Source organism: Rhea pennata, chromosome 15, assembly GCF_028389875.1.
Source record: "Rhea pennata isolate bPtePen1 chromosome 15, bPtePen1.pri, whole genome shotgun sequence".
Classification (NCBI taxonomy): Eukaryota; Metazoa; Chordata; class Aves; order Rheiformes; family Rheidae; genus Rhea; species Rhea pennata.
In genome coordinates, this window is record NC_084677.1 from 2002773 (window position 1) to 2023048 (window position 20276).

Sequence of the window (20276 nt, forward strand, 5' to 3'; positions counted from 1 at the left end):
GGGACACGGTGTGCAACTCATCGGCTTCCTCAAACACACCACGCTTGCACCTGCAGCATCCGCCTTTAAGCACCATTTCATAGGGGAGCAATAAATAAAACTTGGGTACAGCTGATGTACATGAACTAATCCCCATGAGCCAACTCGGAGAAATCCCCAGGGGTCTCAGCCCAAATTAGCTTTCCTAACTTCTTGAAGCAATTAGCTCTGAGGTCTTTTTGATGACATTTACATTAAAATTCACCTTTCCTTCCTTCCCCTTGTTAACTGCATTAAACTATTTATTTCATAGTACATTCTTGGAGCTTGGTGACATGCAAATATCAAGGAACTGTCTAAGCTTTTAGCAGACATTCTGGAAACTTAGAAAAGCTGCAGCTTCTTGATTTTCTTAGTCAATCTAAAACATTCACAAGCCGCTGTAAGGTGAATGAATGACAACTGTAGTTCATTTTTCAGAGTGAAGGGTTTTGGAAGAGGATACTCTTTTGGCACTTAGAGGTGAGGGGGAAGCAGTAGCAATCAGCTGAAGAGAGATAGACCAGAACTTTGAAAGTGAAGTTAGTATTTTTGGTTGTTTACGACTCTGACCAAAATTAAAGACAGGTGGCATGTTTTACTTACCAAGTAAATCTAGGTCTGACTTTCAAATGAGCACAGCATTTTAGGAAAAGCTTCTGCTCCAAAAATGAATCATGTTTACTTGATAAGTCTACTTCAAACAACACTGAACATCAGGATGTGGTCTTGAGGTGTCTTCTATTATTCCTGAACTGCCAGTTCTCCAGTCTGCATTTAACATTGAAGCAGGCCAGAGACTTTGACAGGAGATGCAAGGCAGACTGGAGCACCAGATAAAGTTCTTGAGCAGACTAGTCTCTGTGTTTCTTGCATGCCTAACTCTGTAGCAGGCATTCATGTAGAACAGACTCTGGAATCCTCTTGTCACATGAGGACCCTAATAATCTAAGTCCACATTCAAAAGACAGATGAAGATAGGAACACTGGAGGACAAGTCTGAAACCCCCTACTTGTTATTCCTTCAAAATCACTACCAAACTTCAGAAAAGCCAGGGTAAAATGTGCCTGTAAATGCCGGGATTAAAGACAACCAGATGCTCGTAAAATCACATTAAATCAATATTTTTCATGAAGATGCCACAAAGAAATTCATGACGAACAACCTATTTAACACTGCTAGTACTGAAATTACATGTTACTAGAACTAGTAGGCACAGATACTACAGTGCTGCTGTAGGATGCTGTGCTCAGCAATGCCATTTTCAGCACCATTCTGCACAATTAAAATGTATTTTTCCAACTTCATGTGCTGGAAAGGTGCAGGAGCATTCAGGGCATATCATGCATATGATCCTTGAGGACCCATTAGTCTCAGGAGGATGAGGGTAGCGGTCACGTAGGGATGTGCGTAGGGTAACTGGAAAAGAAAGAAGTCTTGCAGGGAAAGGGACTGAAACAAGGGGATAGATTTCATACTCAGGGAAGCAGAGGACAGAGTTACACCATAACATTGAAAGTCTAATCAGGACAGTAAACAAACATCTTGACAGATATGTTGTACATCACTCTTTCCAGGTGGAGTTGAGACATTTATGAATTAGGACTAATTAGGGTTCTCTGCTACTTCAGTTTATAGGTCAGGCTTAGATAATCTAAAGAGCATTTCATCATTTTCTTGTCATAAGAACTTCTGTTTGTGAGGATATGACATAAAATCCCTCCTTAATCCTGCCGTATCTCTGAACAACACCCTTGCTGCCGGTCTCTCACACTTCTTTTCAGAAAAGCTTGCCAGTCGCTCTGACACCCAACTGACTAATAGCGATGACATAAACAGCTGGTTGCTGTTGACAGATGCAACAGTACATATAAAGTCGCAGTAAGAAATTAAAAGGTTTATTTATCACCAGTCTCTGTAGTGCTGCTCTCAAACTCAAAAGGTCAAGTCTAGTAGCAACAACTAACAGCGTATATTAACAGATGAAATTACAAAGACAAGTTCCCAGGCAAAACATGAGTTGAGATCTTCCTGGTCACTAAGAGGAAATTCAAATATTTCCATAACAGTGACGCTGCATGCCTGATTTGATAAGCTCAACTATAGCCATTATAACACACAAGCTCTTACAGTTAGGAGAGAATATACTAATATTAAGTGGAGTCTGTAGCAGTCTCTATGGTTACAGACTAAAATTTTCTCATACAAGCCATCATCTTCTGATGTTTCAACTTTCCATGTTTCAACCGCTTATACTGAAATTTTCCATCACTGCTCATTGTTTTAGGTGAATTCTCTAGCAATGAGCTTAGCAAAGAATTCTAGCAGATTCTCATTTTGAAACAACTATTGGAAATCTGGCAGGGACTTAATGTTGTCATCTGTTACCATCCTCCCAAATTTATCCCACGGCCTGGTGATTTTAAAAGATTCAGATCATGCCAGAGGCTTTGGGCTGAAAGGTCCAAATGTAACATCCGCAGCGGATGCACGGATCTCAGCCTGCCATTTTACCAAACACTGCCAGAACCACTTACCTGTGCACGTCTCCAAAGTCCTGCAGAACATGAGTTCCAATGGAGCACAGCAGCTTTTCTCTTCATCTACAGGATTATATTTGGGACCTGAGGGTGCAGAGGCAGCCTAAATTTATATCTGCAGCTCTTTCACCAATATGTTATAAATAACTGGCTACAGGCACTGGTATTCTGGAAGTTTATCTACTGGTCCCAGCAGTAGAGATCTGTGCAGTGGATCCAAACTCCCCAAGTCAGAACAGTCATTCTGCAGGACACCAGCTTCTAAGAAAGAGACTTCTATAGAACAAGGCTCTGGTACTTGATGCTCAAGACTGGTATGCATTTTAAAACCTGAACTGAAATCATTTGCTTTCAACAGCCTTGTGAAAAGAAGTCCAGACCTTTTCATCTCTCACCAGCCCATATACCGCAGGGTAATGTGTGCCATCATCATCATGTATCCTAAATTCTGCTCAACCAAACCATGACATAGCAGAGAAAAATGGATCCTGTGTCTCTTGTTTTGGGTCACAGGAGCCAAGATGATCTAGGTATATCAGTGAAGTCTTTAGCCAAACTGGGATCCTAGGCAACAGCTTTCTCTTTCTCCAGTATCTTTACCAACCTTCACATCTTCACACATTCCTTCACAGCTTGCTGTATTTCTCCAGAGAGTTTGGGTGGTTGTCTGCTAAATTTGAACTGTCTGAATAGCCAACTACTGCTATATATTACTGATTTCCCAATTTATTTTAAGCTTTTGAAAGTATTTACCAAATAAGTGACTGGTTGCTGCTCTTGTACATTGCAGGTGTCCTGTGGCTGTCAGTAGTATCTGAGGTGTTATACATCATGCTGTTAGTCGTTGGATTCAGCCTTATGTGCCTAGAGCTCTTTCATTCAAGCAGTGTGATAGATGGGCTCAAGTTAAATGCCTTTGCTGCTGTCTTCACTGTGCTCTCAGGTATGAATCTTCCCTTTTCGGTTGCCCTAGGAACAAGAATAAAATGGATTTCTAAAACTTTGAAAGAATAAAAATATGGGGCTACAAGACTCTTTTATCCACATTCCGCCATCCCATTTTCACTGCAAGTTTGGCACAAGGCCAGCATAACAAAGTTGCTTCTTGCCAGGGAGAAGTAGAAATGCATAGTCCTGAATTCCCAAAGACATTGCAGTAATTAGCCCCCACCCCACCTACAACCACGGCCTCCCTAAGTCTCCTTTTTTCAGCAGCATAACACTGGCTTTCCCATAGGAGGTGAAAAATGTATAGTGTTGAAAATTCTTCTTGTGTTGTTAATCCTAAGAAAAATAGGGTTCTAGCAATTACACCTAAGAGCAACCAACCCTAAGAGTAAAGTGGGACATGTACATCTTCCAGAGCAACTGTTTCAGGCTATTTTCCAGCTTGGTCTATACTTGGGAGTCCTTTAGTACTTCGGTAAGGAATTCACTTCTCTAAAGGAAGTTATCAAACATAACCATGTAGTTAAAGGTCTTTTCACTTCTGAGCTGACTAGAATCTCCCTAGTTTAGACAGCAGCTTCCCAGGAATTCGAGAAGCAGCCAGCAACAGCTGTCCTTTGTGAGCACTCCTGCACGGACTTCTCCGGCAGGAAGGACTTCTGCAACAAAAGAGAGCAAGTGCGTTTTATCCTAGTGCATTGCAAGCCAAGAGATTATAACGTGCAGCGCTCATTTCTGCGGAGAAGTTTCTATTCTCAGGGATTGTTTCAAACTGCGCAGTGCAATTTGTGGCATAAAACTTAGATCAGAAGTGGATCTGAGAGGACAAAAAATTCTGGGGAAAATGGCCAAAGTATACTTTTCAGCTCTGGATGTTGTTTGGATAAAAAAAAATGTCATTTCTGTTCAATTTTCAAAAACAAGCAGCACTGAATTCTTCATCATTCAGGTAATTATTTGCATGCTGCTTCTCTTTTCTTTTTGCTGTTAATTGCAGTTGTAAGTTTTGTAAAAATTACAGTGTTCTTTTAGACATCTTTGTTGTTCTTTTTTCCTTCCTCTTTTACAAACAAAATGACATCAGATTCCAAATATAAATTTTAAAATTTTACAGGGGACAGGGATGGAAAAAGAGGAAGAGGCAATAAAATAAATGCTAGCTGTTATTTTCAGTAACAAAATATCAGAGGAAGGAAAGAAGACTAATTTTAGAAAAAGACTCCACTTTTTCCAAAGCTGAAAAAATGAAAATTTTATTTGAAACAAAATTTATTTCTGGTTTCCATTTTTTTCTCACCCAAATTCTGGAAAAAACATGCTGCTCCTCTGTACTGGCAACCCTACTCTAAGTTTTAATTCTTAAGTAGCATAAATTTAGAATGCAGAAAACTTCTGGCTTAGGATGTATCTGAAAAAATGGTGATCATAGAATCACAGAATGCTTGAGACCAGAAAGGGCCTTTAAAGATCATGTAGTCCAACCCCCCCTGCACAAGCACAGTCACCTAGAGCAAGTTGCCCAAGAACCTTTACAGATAGCTTTTGAGTATCTCCAGGGATGGAGACTCCCCAACCTCTCTGAGCAGCCTGCTCCAATCACTCTCATAATCAAAAAGATTTTCCATATGCCCTGTGTTTCAGCAATGTACCAGGTAAACGGCCTCTCTTGTAAAATTCATGTTCACGTGATATATTCCATAAGTAATATTTTCAGGAAAGTTCTCCAAAAGTGCTTCAAAGTACATTAGCTTTTCCAAAACTAGTTCCTTAAGCTCTTCCATCTCTGAGACCTAGAAATAGCTCTAGTCCTGCAGGTCTAACGATCTCAAAAAAAAATTTACGTGGTCAGTGCTTCTGCTACAGTCCCACCATATTGTCAGATTTTCCAACTGCAAGGTACCACACGCGTGCATTGCCCTGGCGTCCAGGTGAGCAGGCATACAGGCATTTTGTCTTATTTGTCCAGCTCTTAAACAGCGGGTTACAGGAAAGGATAAATATTGCATTTGTTTATTTCTGTTAAAGACAGGTCATTTTATCCAAAATATGAACATTAAAAATGCAACATAAAATATCTTGGGGTATCCACATGGAGAAGTTGGCAAGGTATGTGTAAAATAAACTAAACCTATGGGTGGCATCAGGAACAAATGAAAAGTGCATGAAGCAGCACAGTAAAGACGACATGCATTGCGGTCGTGTAGCTTATACATTGTATAATGCTCTTCTCAGTACAGCCAGATAGATGTCCTCCTCCAACCCTCTTCCTATTAGGCAGAAAAAGCAACAAGTGGCACAGTTTCATTTTGGTCCTGGTGTTAGAGCAGGACTTGCTGATGACCTCCTGCTCACCTGTATCAACGGGCTGTCATCCTGGACTCCCACACAGTCCCTTCAAGTGCAAGATTTGAACATTGCTGAAACCCCCATGAAGGTTTCGTATGATAGAAAAGAACTGCTTTGCTGAAGGTAGTCTTGGCTGTGTCAGACTTGCTGATGGCTGTGAGTGACGACGACACGTCTCTGGGCAGTCTGTCTGTAATGTTTTATCAAGGTTGAAAAGTTACTGACAGTAGGTATACGAACTGCAGTCCACAAACTTTAACATCAATGCCGTAACTGTCAACTGGAGAAAAATACCCTGATTTAAAAAGTACTGCAGGCTCCCAATGAATTCTGGAAATTAAATATAGCCAGAAACAAGCAAGGTGCGTACCAGGTTGCTGTGCTCCCATTAGGCCGCCCACCCTGCCAATATCTCATTTCTGCCAATGTGAATCGCTGCTTTCCACCTCCTAACTTCCCCGTGTGTCACACCGACACAAAGCAGCTGAGCAAATCACTGCAGTTTCTGGTAATAAAATATCCGCTTTCAGCCTCTGCAGCTATTTGTATCAAATATGACATTTGTCTTGCTGAAGGTCCTGCTTAACATACCACAACACTAACATGACATTCCCCCCGATCTCCCTCCCCTAGAATTGCCCTGAATCATCCACAAGTGTGGTGAGACAAATGAAGTTCATTAGGCTCGGAAAGTAAACAAGAGTCAAGAGCCAAATTTGGGTCTGGAGAGAGCAAATGAGGATCTTTCATGTGGAGGAAGGGCCCCTGCAGAGCAGAGTGGACGGTCAGAGATAGCAGTAAGTGGTGACCTCAGTTAATACGTACTGTATGGGCTGACACTGCACTCCACCGCTGCAGAACATCAGAGTTTCAAAGTGCCTTGAACCATTTTGAAGCCCAAGGGGTTCTTTGTCATCTGTAGGCCCAAGATCTATTTGCGATCTGGATGATTCTGCTCTGCTGTTGAAGCTAACTGCCTTTCCTGAGCTCAGCTGGTGTCATCATTCTGAACCATCTAGTTACTAACAGCAATACATCCCTGGCTGTTGTAGAGAATCTGAGATTCTTTAATATCATAGTGAGTAGACTGACTCATACATTGTCTTATCTTCACCCAGTTGTAATTATCTCAGTAAAACATAATGGTGTCACAAACGCAAGCGTCTTCAACACCATACAATCAATAGTATTCCTGTGGTATGCTCCCACCGCATATCAACAGGAATATTGAGTCAGCTTTATTTCCTTGCATAACATCCAAGATTTTATGTGTTTAAATTTATGAATCTTAGCAATTGTTCAGATAAAATACGGTTCTGTTTGGAATTAGCACATTCAGTCTAGTATTGCCTTCAGAAGTCTCTCTCCTCACCTGAGGATTGCCTGAGATGGGCTAAGTGAATTATCTTGTGGGTGGCACAGCCTTGGTTTACAGCAGCAGCACTGGTAGTGATGCTAATTGTGCAACATTTTCTTCAAAGATTTTCTTCCTTTAATTATTCTCTCAACTGAGAATTCAGAATTATGCAAAATAATGAGCTCTTAGCCACCCCTTTCCTCTGCCCATGCAGCTCCCTCCTCCACAGTAGAATAGAAGACATAAAAAGTCCAACAGCCCTTCACTGGAAGCTTTCAAAGCATTTCCAGCAGTAGCCCTCTCAAGAATTAAAACAAACATTAGCATTAAGAAATCCTATTATAATTCCTGCTTTCCAGGTCTCTTGGGGATGGTGGCACACATGATGTATACTCAAGTTTTCCAAGTGACAGTCAGCCTTGGGCCAGAGGACTGGAGACCACATTCATGGGACTATGGATGGTCCTTCTGGTAAGTGTCCCTACCAGTTAATATCTTTTCATTTTGGGGTTGTCTGATCAATCTGTTAGGCAGTTGTACATATCACCTCCAACTTCCAGGAACACATATACGAATTTACAGCTGCCAAAATCCTAAGAGCCAAAACCCACCATGGACATACAACTGCTGAGACGTTAGAGGACAGTTTTCAGTAACTGTGCAGCAGCAGCTGTGCGTATCAGCAGCTACATAGCATTTGTAAATAAACAGCAGCCACAATTACCAACATAGATTGAGCACTCTCATTAAAGTTCAATTTAGGTACATAATTGCCATGACATTTCAGAGACTTAGCTTTTTTTGTTTTTAATTAATGTCTCAGTTGAACCTTACACTGGGATTTTTAACACAACTGCAGAGGAAGGCATAGTGCTCCTGGCACCATGATACTTCCTTGTGAATCACGGGGAAAAGTCCTGGAAAATCAGACAAGACATTTTGGGGAGAGGTTGTTTTTTGTTTCATTTAGTTTTAACTTTTCCAGTTATCATCTGAAAATCACAAAGAAATAATTTGGCCGATGTGTCAGGTGTGTTTTATTGTTTCCAACTTTACAAGAACTGTAATAAGAATAGGAGAATGCAGAGAATAGAAATAACTGCACTGCAAGCAACATTCATAGTCCTCTAGAGACATCAAACTCCTTGGATGGCTGGGGAAAACTCTTTCTTTCTTTTCATTTCTGAATATACTCCATGATTTTAATTTCTTCTCAAAGCAGAGAAAACAATCTTTGGAAACAGCAATAAAGGAATACAAATACTTCTTACGTACAGCACTGCAGGAAGATCATTAGTGTCTCTTTTGCCCCCCACTACACTGTGTTTTATGGGAGGCATTATTAACATTTTAGTAACATATTACAAACTATAAATTGTATTAGATTTATAATATAGTTAATTTTGTTTATAAATAATATTTATTGCATATGACAAACTTATAAGCGTAGTATATTCATATACTTAGAATACTTATAAACACATTTATAATTTTTATAATGATATTAACTGTATATTAACATAGTTAAATAACAATGAGTATTATCTATCTGTCTTTAATAACATATTTTATAATTTACTGAAATACAGTTCAGAATGGTGTTAAATGTTTAGTGTGATAAAGCACTCACTATTCTCCTTTATCTTATGCAAGACAAGAAACCCCATGGGTCCTGTAGGGTGTTTTGAGCCCCCTTGGGCCCATTAATTCTACACACATTTACATGTTTCTGAGTAACATGAGGGTTATTCAGAAGTCCAGACGCCACCCTGGTATCACAGCACCCAACACTGCTTGCTGTCCAGTAAGCCAGAGCCAGGGTAGGATAAGCTTTGTTTTAAAGACTAGGGATGATGCTGGAGACATCCATGAGCAGGCGAATATGTGGGAGCAGCCTCAGCTTTTTGCACATCCCTGAACTGGAGCCTCAGCTTCACTCCTTGCAGTGACTGTTAAAGCTCCAACTAAAGCTGTTAACTCTAGTTAAAGCTCCAGCCTCCACTCAAGCTACTGCTATCACAAGACAACTTTGCAGAGTTAGTAATCTCTCTTCCTACCCTAATACTGTTGCCCTTCAAGGCAACGCACCTGCCAATGCAGGAAGCCGGCCACTGAGCAAACAGCGGCTTGTAACTGTCCCTCCGAAACAGATACGAACAGCAGCAGCATTTTCACCCTTGCACTGGGGCTCAGCAGCCTGAGGAAGGCCACGGGCTTCCTCACGCCAGGTCAATGGCTGGTAGCAGACCTGGCAAACGAACATCTGAAACGTGCACTGCAAAAACAAAGCTTCTTCCTTCCAGCTGACACTGAACCATCGCTGCCATGCAGACTAGAGAACCGCAACTGCCCCAGCGTTGCCCAGGCTGAGCACCTATCCGAAGGAAGACAAAACCAAGTGCCCATGCAGCCCGAGCGAACTTGGGATCTCTGCACTTGTAGGAATTTCCTCCTGTTCCCTTTGGGTCCAAGTGATGCCTTAAAGCATGAGATTTAAATATCCCTATATCAGCACTGTAAACATCAGTGTTATTTACAGCCTGCTGTAAAAAGTATCATTGCAGCATCCTACTAAACAATCTGTTAGAGTAGGAAGAATTTAAATATTGCTGAAGAGTGGTGCCAAGGAACAATTTACCCATGGCCAAGGGCCATGAGTGGAGATCCAGGCTATCAGGTTTTGCATGTGACAGTGGAAAAACTATTGGTTCTTTGACTCTATTTCCTCTCTGTCAAATGGAAATGATACTTATTCCTCTCTTCAAAATGAGCGATGGCTGCTTGTGATCTGATTAGGGAACTCAGGGTTCAAAATGCACCAACTGGTCTGTTATTTTACAAGCCACTGGGAAAACTTAGATGTTGCTCTGCCCTTTGGCACATGCCTGGAGTAAACCAGGGGATTCTCCAGGAAGGTAGTCTCAGTTGTTCTGGAGATCAACAGAAGTTGAAGCTCTGCCCCCCCAGAAATTACAAATGCAAAAGCCTGAGTTATCTGAGCCGCAGAGGAACTTGAGCCCAGCCCTGAGCACTGTTACCAGAAGCAGTACAGATACAGTCCCACCACATATTGGTCACAGCTGGCGTGGAGGGGCATCACTGTTAAAGAGATCTTCACTTAAGGTAGGATGTAACTCAGTGCTCTTTACCCTCAAAAATAAGTTATATTTAACTGAGGTCCATAAAAACTAAAGCATACCAATCATAACTGTCTCATTATTATGAGACATCAGACCTGAGGTCACTCTGATAATCTTTTATTCTGCATTTCCTTCTCTGAACCTTTCAACATTTTGGGATTAAGGATTAAAAATGATCAGAAACTTTCAAAAGAAAATATTCTCCACCTGTCATTCCCCATGCACCAAATGAGTGCAGCAAAGGAGGTGGTTTCAGGTTTCCTTGATGTCGATTATAAGCCCTACTGCAAATGTTTGGGGCAGTTAGAGCTTTTCCACAGACTCTGTGTGCAGAGTCCCTTGCTAGGCTTTCCTGTATCTGGATGCTCACACATAGCTACAGGTTTCCTTTCCACTTCTCCATCCAACCATGGGAAACTTCCATCATCACAGGGCTCACTGCCCTTTCTTCTGATTTGATTACAACTGGCGAACAGGTTCAAAAAGTACTAGAAAAGGTCTGCCTTCACACACCTTCTCACCATGGGATTCCCTAAACAACCACAGTTACACATTAAAACTTGAAATTATTGAATTGAGTCATTTCTGTTTACTTGAACTTTCTGTTTCAGATTTTCCAGTTCACAAAGATGTGTTATTTTTTAACTTTTGCCTAAATTTGAAATGGAAAATTGCTTCCCTGCCTGTAAACCATTTGCAGAATAGGAAAACAGTTCATGCTGAGAGCTCTATTTATAATTCTTATTTATAAGATAATGCTACTGTGGCTGTATTTTTCCTGTACTGCATAATTTATAACATTGTTATATTTGGTTATAGAAAAGGTGTAAGAAAGGAGTAGGTAAAGTGCGTAGGTGACACAGATGATTAAGTTAATCTAAATTAGTTAGAAATACGCTATGAACTATGTGTAGCTGGAGCAGAAAGGTTCATGTGATGGCAAGGGGAGACTAAATGTACGTAAGTCCTGCAAGCAAAAGAAGGGATTCAGTCCCTTGCCTGTGCCATCATCCTATGCTCAAAAAGCATCTACACTCCTTGGAGCCATGGGTCTCCCTCAGCCATATCTGAATTTGAAATCAGTGAGTAAAGGCTGGAGAAAAGGTGTACAGGACAGAAGGCATCCTAGAGAGAAACCCATCCCATGTGTAGGGAGCAGAACAGCTCCTTGCCTGTCTGAGACCCAGGCCAATACTTGCTGTGTTTCCACCCTAGCATTGGGATGGTCATTTTTGCACTTCCACTTTCCTTCTCCCTCTGCCTCTCCATGCTCCTGGCTGGCACCTGCAGTTGTTCTGCCACTGGCTGACTACAATTAGCTGCACACTTAGGGCACAGACTTCAGATTGGATCTCTCCACAAAACAAAAGTGTTCTTTTCTATTTTGATCAGGCTTTCAAAGATCAGATAACCTGGAACTGCTAGAAAAGTCCATGACCCAGGAAAGAAGAATATACTGATGAAGTATATTCTGATGAAGGCGTAAAGAATAAGATAGAAAACACCCCTGTAGTAGTGTTGTGCCACTGCAGAGCTAGTCTCCTCTGGGTGCTAGAGAACTTCCTCTGGTCCAGAAGACCAGCTCTCTGGGCATTACACTTCTCTGCACAACTTCCTCCAGAAGTTTCTTACTGCTTTACACATTTCAACACTTTTCTGCAAGCCTCTGAAATATTTCATAGGGGACTCAAGATGTGTTAGACTTTCAGAGTGCACAGAGTGTTCAGGTCTGTACTCTTCCACATGGTTCTCCATGGGATAAAAGTTGTGCCCAACCCCATAAGCAGAGTAAGAATCCCCTAGCACAGCATCATTTGAAGATGTGGAGTATGGGTTTGTCACTGCTGACTTACCTACCTGGTCACATCACATCCTATGTATGTGTTTCTCTTGACTCCAGAAATACAACATGAGCTACTGTCTTAACCCAGCTCTGTCTGCTGGTTTCTCTTTCCACAGTCTGGCATGGGGTTCTTTCACCTGCTGCATGGCGGCCTCCGTTACTACCTTGAACTCTTACACTAAGACTGTCATTGAGTTCAGACACAAGCGCAAAATCTTTGAGCAGGGCTTTCGAGAAGAGCAGAACTTCCTAGACCAGGAAGCCATCAAGTACTTCAGAGAAAGGTCAGTGCAGTCAGTCTCTCGGTCAGTGGAGGCTTTTGTGGACTCTGCTAGTCTCAGAAATTCCAGGCTCTCACCCATTTCAGCAGATGTGGGTGAAGTCTCTGAGATACTTGGAGAAGATGTGTGTTAAAGAGAAACGCAAAAGTTCCTACTTGTTTGTGTTTTCTTAAATTCTGTGATGTCCCAGTGCCTGCCATTTCTTATATACTCATTAAAACACAAGACTGGCAAGTCCTTACAGTATGTGTCTGATTCATAGCATTTCATAAGAAACTATGCTGCAAATGCAAGCAGATTTTCCCTCTCTCAGCAGGGAAAATTACAGAAGTATAACAAATGTTACAACCATCCTTTCTCAGCACTTGTAATGAGCACCTTCCTATAACCCTACCACTGCTTTGACACTGTTTCAAGCCACGACCAAGCCACACTTGAGCTGCCATCTTCCATACTTACATGCTCACAACCCATCCTGGGCTCCTCCACACAAACAGCTCACACTTGTTTTGCACAAATATGTTCCTCTGCAGAAACAGCCCCACTGCCACATGCACTGCTACCAGGGCCTTAAACTCAGTCTAAATCCTGTATGAGCCCTGAAGGCCTAGAACCACTCTTCCACAGACCAGCTCTCCTTTTAAACACAGCTCACCATCACACACTGCCCATCTTATGCTCTGCTTACCCCATACACTGTCCATCAGCCCATGCTGCCTGCCTGCACGCACTGCCCAGCCCTGCCCACAGGCACACATTCGCAGAGCTGGATGATTCTTCATAGCCAACGGCTCAACAGCCACAATATTCATCAAAGCGCTCCATACCCAGCTCCTTCCTTGGCCAGAGAGTGCTTTTATCACCATGGAAAGGACAGGACAACCAGGAACACTAACTGACATTTTTCTTCTCCATTTCATATAAAGTATTTCCTGTCCTCTGGAGAAGAAACATTCCTTGTCATGCTCTCCTGCCACCCACCCCCTACATTTATGAACATCACCTACATGCATTAGATATTTTCCCATCCCTGATGCACAGTCAGTGCCCCATATTGTGCCTCTTCCTCTACTTTTGCATGATCAAAGTCCTCCATAGAGATACACTGCCCCTGTGGCTCCTCCAGACACATGCTCCACCATACAAAACATACTGCCTCTATACCCCAATACCCACAAAACAGCTAGCCCTGGACCAAACACAGGGCTCACCCCACTAAACTGTTATAAGCTTCCCTACAAACTCAATACATCCTCCCAAAATGCCAGTATACCCAGCATTCACAGCCTCTACCCCTCAGCACGCAGAGCTCATCTGTCTCTCTCTCTCACACACACAGTCTCTTTCCTTCCACTGTCCACTTCACATACATCAAGTTCTTCACTCTTCTACCTGTTCTTCCACACAACTAATCCTGGTTTAGACATTGCTTTTCATCACTTCACTCACAAACCCTGGAAATCCCTGAATATGCCTTCTTTAAACAATTGCACAGCTCTTAGCATATAAATATGTGTGTATATATAGATATGTATAGATAGATACATACATACACTCCCATGCTCACAAGCCCTACCCTTTCCATCCAGCATGGCTCATACATTGTCTACACACTATCTTGGCATATGCATTGGTCTTCCCCTTCATACACATTGGTTTCCTCCCACACACTGTTTGGCCTCCGATCTCCTTCCATATTTGGTCCATGATACATCAACCACCCCCTTCCTAAAACATGCTTCCCTTCCCCCACACTCTTATACACACAAAAATCATTGTCCATACACGTCAGCAGCGATCTCTACCTACTGTTTGCCCAGTGCAACCATGAGCCACACGTCAAGTATTCTCCCTTCTCAAAAACATGCTGGTCAGTCCACAGTCAAACCAGGCTCTGTGCCCTGTCCACCCATCCTCTCCTCCCCTCCTGTTACCACCCAGCTCTCTTCTCTTGCCTTTACCAAATGCAGAGTCAGGCACACCTTATCCTTGCCTCAGTGGGGTTTATAATGGACCTTGACACGAGATACTGGAGCAATTACATGCACTGACAGCAGAGATAGGATTCATATCAGCTGCTCTGGAAGTCATACAAACGAGTACTAAGAAATAGTTGTTCCACAAACAGAATAGAAAAGACCTCAGATTTTGCAGGGTCTTTCTGAAAGGCTCACTTACTGCTCAGTGATGTAGATATGCCATGCTGGAAAGCATCTTTTTCTGAGTTCTGCTAGAGATAACTCTATACAACCTCTTTGTTATACTCTGCAGCTACATGGGGATACCTGCTGCTGTCCTTTGGGAAAAGCTTGAGGCTTTACTTAAAATTGCAGGATGTGAAGGATATACAAACATTGATCCCAGTTACAAAGCAGGGGGGATGGAGTCCCTCCCTCTCCACGGGGAATGAAGAGCCAATAACCACAGAGAGAAGGTTTACCAAAAGTCTATTGTTAGAAGCAATGTAAAGATAATTTGGAGGCAGAAGGCAGGAGGAGGATTCGTTCTTGTTCTGCTGACAGATGTGGCTGTTTCTCAGTGGTGGAAGAGAGTGGTTGGCAAGCTCAGAGGAGACGGAAGATTTGGAGTCACCAGAGATTTCTGTAGCAAACATAAGGAGTTCTCCTGAGCAGGAAGAAAGAGAGACCTTCCATGCTTATTACTTTGTTGAGGTTAATAGCTAGGTGGGTTAATAGACTCATTAATAGTCTCTTGTTACAGTGACTCCTCTGCTAAATTACAAGTTGTCCCTCTATCCTTCATACATTCTGGAAGGATCGGTGAAAGGATTGAAATGACCATGATTTTCCTAATTTTGTTTTTAGATGTGACAGGGATTTTTTTTAAATTTTTTGTAGGAAAAAAATACACAGTGAGGGGAAAGCGGTCAGCGTGTGCCTCAGGCGAAATCAGCAGTAAGTGATGGAAAGACAGTGAACTGAATTATTGAAATCAGAATTACAGATGACAGAATGACAGAATTGTAAGCAACAGAATACATTGAGTTATATTGGGAAAAGTTAATGGAACTTGATAAAGTATCACTACTACCCTTTCTGGAACGACAAATAGCAAAGAACATTAATTGCGAGGAAGGCTCTAACCCTCTCAGTCTCCCCACATTTGTATCGCATGTTTCGATTCTGATTCCTCTTGCACTCTCCATATGACACTTCAAACTCTCCCATTTTTACATATATGTAAATCAACATCACATCTCAGTCTCCAATCGAATTCACAGTGGAGCAGTTGTAATTTCAGTGACCTTCACACCAACACACCAGGCAATCAGGTCAAGTGCCGATTCTGGGCCGCAAAGAATGGCAATGAGCTGAATGCAGCAGTAAATGCTGGTTCAGGTGTCCTGGGAGAAACCCATGCAACTAACAGGGTATTAAACACATTCACTTTAGACCAGATACAAGTCCCACCTCAGCCAGTAAAAACCGATATGCTTTTTACCTCTCCTTTTCTCTCTTTCTCTCTCTCTCTATATATAGAACATACAAAACTAGCTCCACACTAGACAAGATACTTACAGACCAACCTGTTCCTTGCAATTCCTCTGCGTACTGGTCCGAGCCACTCTGTGTTTAATACATTTGTTTGTATTACTTGCCTTCTCACAGGCCTGTATATTTTGTTTCATCCTTTCAGTCTCTCCGCACATTTTCACTTGTTGGTCACATCCTCCAGGCACTTTCACAGACACTCAGCAAACCCAGCCCAAGCACGTGGTGTTCCCAAACGGAAATCCATGTACATACAACTGCCTCAGCAGACACCCAAACACTCCCTCCAAAATGGAAGTGCTCCTCTTAATACAGGTAGCCTAAAATACACATTTGCCCCGTGTGTATGCTCTTCCCATCTTTGGTATGGGCACATGCACCTCCAAACCACACAGGTACAGCTCAGGCCTCGTATCACATCCGAGAGCCGGCATCTCTCGGACCTCTTGCGCGGAATATGCCTCTGCCACATCCCTGCTCATCCTTCAGCATAACGCTCCACAGACCTCCCAGCACACGCACTTCATCTACGACTGTCTTATGTCTCTGTACTAATAATTACAACATTCTTACAATGTTTTTAACTAGCAGGTTGTTGATACGTGATCTCGGCTTTGCTGTCAACTGATGTACTCTGTGATTATGACTTTACTTTTTCATTTCACATGATTTTAATTGTTGTATTTGAATATATAACAAGAAGCCCAGAGAGAGCGTTACCATGGGATCATTCCAGAGATCCAAAGCCATGCAGCATTACCACTGGCATATTCACGATCCGCTTCACTCCTCTGACCCATGTAGTCTTAGCCAATGCAGAGGGTCCTGGGAGCAATTAGTAACACAGTATTTTCATATGAATTATGTCACCAGCAAAGTGCAGGCAGTCCCAGCAAGTGCAGTTGCCTCTGTCTCTGTCCTTCCTCTGCACAAATAGAAAATAACTTAGATTCGCCTTCCCTCCTGCACACATATCCAGGGATACTTCAAATTCCCTCCTACTCTTACACCTCCATGTTCCTTTTCATATCCTGTAAATAAAACCTTCCAGGCTCTCTTCCTTCCAGTTGCTTTGCCCACATCCCTACCCCCATCTATGCATGTTCCTCTACCCAAGTACACATGGAGCACCCTGTACACAAGCAGCTAGTCTCGGTGCTGAACAGAGAACGACGGGCAGTTTTCTAAGAATAATATATTTTTGTTGAAAGCTAAAGCTCTATCATTATTCTCCACAGCTGCAGTTTATCTTCTGAAAGACAGGATAGGAGTTAGCCCCCATTTTGCCTGACAGAAATTCTCTGTTGGAACATATTTCTCCAGGTCCCTGCTCTCAGAGAAGACAATGTTTCTTTTATGAAATATATTGACAGCAAAACATCACTAATATTGCAAGTACTTTTTCAAATGTAGCATCACTATACTTCAGTTAATTTAAATGACATATAACTGCATCACCTTCTCTTGAGGACTCCTTAAGATCCCAAATAAAGATTTACTGGAGCTGTATTAGATGATAAACCTGTTATGTCTCCATGAAAGCTCCCAATTCCAAAAGTGTGTGCCACGTCCACTAACCAGTGCCGAGGGACATGCTGGGGACAAGCCAAGTCAGCACATGACTTGCTCCAATTCCTTCCTCTAGCATATGGGCCTCGCACAGTCTCCATGACTGCCACCTCGGTCTATCTCTTTCAGATGTAAATTTGAAGTAAAAGGCAAAATTGGAAGAAAAAATTAAAGCACTTTATAGACTTGAAGAGAGGGAAACATCCCTTAAGGGACACGCTTGCTTGTTAACTTCAGTCTTCACATCGTAAGAACTGCCTCAGCTGTGATGAACGTAGTAAAGGCCTTTCAGAGAGGATGAACATGTGTGTACACCCTAAATGCTGCTCTACAACCTGTTCTGACTCCACCTGGAACAGTGCACATATAGGTATCCAAACCTAGGATAGGTTTGCAGACTAGTTGCAGACTACATGCTTACACAGAGATGGTCTAACTCGCTGACTACAAGCAACCACAAAACATTTTACTGTTTTTAAGCACTATGATCACTATTTGAATGGCTGCATGGTGTTACATTCAACAATTATTTATCTCCCAGGCATATAGTTTGAAAAGTCCAGATAAAAAAGACTATGTAGCTCACACCATAAAATCAAGGGACATTTCAGCCCTTCTATTCTCAGAGTAACTCAAGGTAGAACAAGTAAATGATAAGAACTTGGAGGCATTATTCATGTATTAAGCATTCTGTAAAATTATCAGTAGAATTTGCTGCAAATTCACAGCTTCTGATCCTTGTCCTATTATCTGTTGTCCTCCCTTTTTCTATTTTATTTCCTTTGCCTGAATATTTTGTTACATTTTTTGCTCATCTTCTTCAATTTTTAGTTTAATTAGGTTTCAATTCATAATAGCTGTCTAGCTCTCCTTCCTCTCTGTCTCATATGAAGTTGCTTTTGCCCCATATTATCTTGAGCATGGTCTTTCATCTACAGTTCACACCAGCTTGCAGAGGAGGTATCACTCCACAGGTTCTTCTGCTTCCTTCGCTCTGAGGATCCTTCTAGATGAGTTAGGAGGATGGGGGTTCTATGTTCTCTCATTTGACATGCTATGAAAGAATGTCAACATGCTGAGACCTCCCCTACTTCCACTGCAGCTGGCTTGTGCAATTCCCTGCAGAGCACAGCCAGCAGTTCCAGGGCCTCCTTCCCTTTGACGGCTACCACAGAGATTCAGCTGTTCTGCAGTGAGGTCCAGGGCAGGGAATCAGGAAACTGCTCTGATCTCCCTCACTTTCTTCTCTACCTTGTAAAAGCTCAACTGTAAGGTCCTGGGATAATAAAACTCACAAGCATGGGACAGAGGTAGCCCTTCCAGTGCAGCACTACTTTGGGTGCACCTGGACTGTCAGATTTTCAGGTTTCTTTGTATAACTTCTCACCTATGTGCAGCTGCCTAGTTTTGGGGTTCAAAAGAAGCAGTGAAGGGAAGGCAAGATGGAAATCAATAGTAGATGCAGCAATTCTAGCAGCTTAGCCCAACCTATTGCTGTATTATAATTAGGGCACGCTCATATTATAAGAACTGGCTACATTGACACTATCATGTCAGCTCAGGCAGGAGATAGTGCATCTAGGCTATCGTGCTGAATGCCTTCGTGAAGTTTGTCCCCAGTTTCTTCTTTTGCTTTTCTTATATACTTCAAACCCCTCTTTCAGCCACTCCAGCTTTCTGCTCCCTGTGAAGCAAATTTCACTTGCTAGGCACTCTTAATCCAACATACAAATTTGCAAGTAAATCCCAAAGCAGTTGATTTCACTGCATTGGTCTTGGTGACTGAGTACTTGCTCTGATCTGCAAAAGCAATTCAACATCAGGCAGATGCTACCTGTGAAATTCTAGTATGAACTGAATTGAAACTTTCATTGACACTAGTACAGACAAAATGCTTCTTCAGGGCTTGAAAATGCAGTTTTGTAATGCTAGGAGTAGGTGGAAACAGACATCAGGACCAAAACTGTAGCAGAGATGATAAATCAGAACTATTTCTGATCCAACATTTCTCTAAGGTATCTTAATCTTACCTTTTTTTCCTATAACTTTATTGTACTCCTATAAATTGATGTGCAGGTCACAGCCAGTATTTTCCAAAGGCATACCAACCTTTTGCTCTGATGTCCACCTCGGTCACCTAGATATTTGAACAGGTTTTAAGCTGTTGAGCTGCAGTACCTCCCATTTACAGAGTCAGTATTTTTTCATATAGACATCAGTAAGAATTTCAAATCTGATTATTCACCTTTCATTAGCACACAATGATGAGTGCAACATTCTGCCTTGCATTTATTCTGTACTTTATTCTGCAACACAGGAAGGTTTATCTGCAGAGCTGTTCCTTCCGGAAAATTACATGGACTGGCACTTAAATGGTGTAGCAATAGCAACATACCCACTTCCAACACACATGTACTGTACAATGCTGTTAGTCCCCGATGCTTAGATTCATCCTGAAGAATGACAGAATGGGAGAGACGCAGCCCTGAGCCCCTCATTTCTATTCCCCATGGCCTCTTTACATAAGCTTTCCCCTGAGAGGGGCAAAGCCAATGGATCCAAGTCCTTCCTGAGACCATTACGATCACCATAATGGGCCTGGCTGGCTATAGATGGAGGAGCCCAGGTATGTTGTACTCTTATCGATTTTCACCCTTCCATTTCTGTACATTTGGGAGCAGCATTTGTTTCTGTTAAAAGTGCTACTTCTATATTCTCTTT

General features: G+C 42.1%; 1 protein-coding gene across 1 annotated transcript in view; it reads left to right on the top strand.

Moving 5' to 3' along the window:
* The window catches only part of GSG1L (GSG1 like), a 74853-nt gene that overhangs the window by 38871 nt on the left and 15706 nt on the right, over nucleotides 1-20276 (top strand). The window contains exons 3-6 of the mRNA XM_062588579.1: nucleotides 3350-3502; nucleotides 7570-7681; nucleotides 12310-12477; nucleotides 15333-15389. Of these exons, the coding sequence (XP_062444563.1) occupies nucleotides 3350-3502; nucleotides 7570-7681; nucleotides 12310-12477; nucleotides 15333-15389 (490 nt within the window). The remainder of the gene's footprint in view (nucleotides 1-3349; nucleotides 3503-7569; nucleotides 7682-12309; nucleotides 12478-15332; nucleotides 15390-20276) is intronic.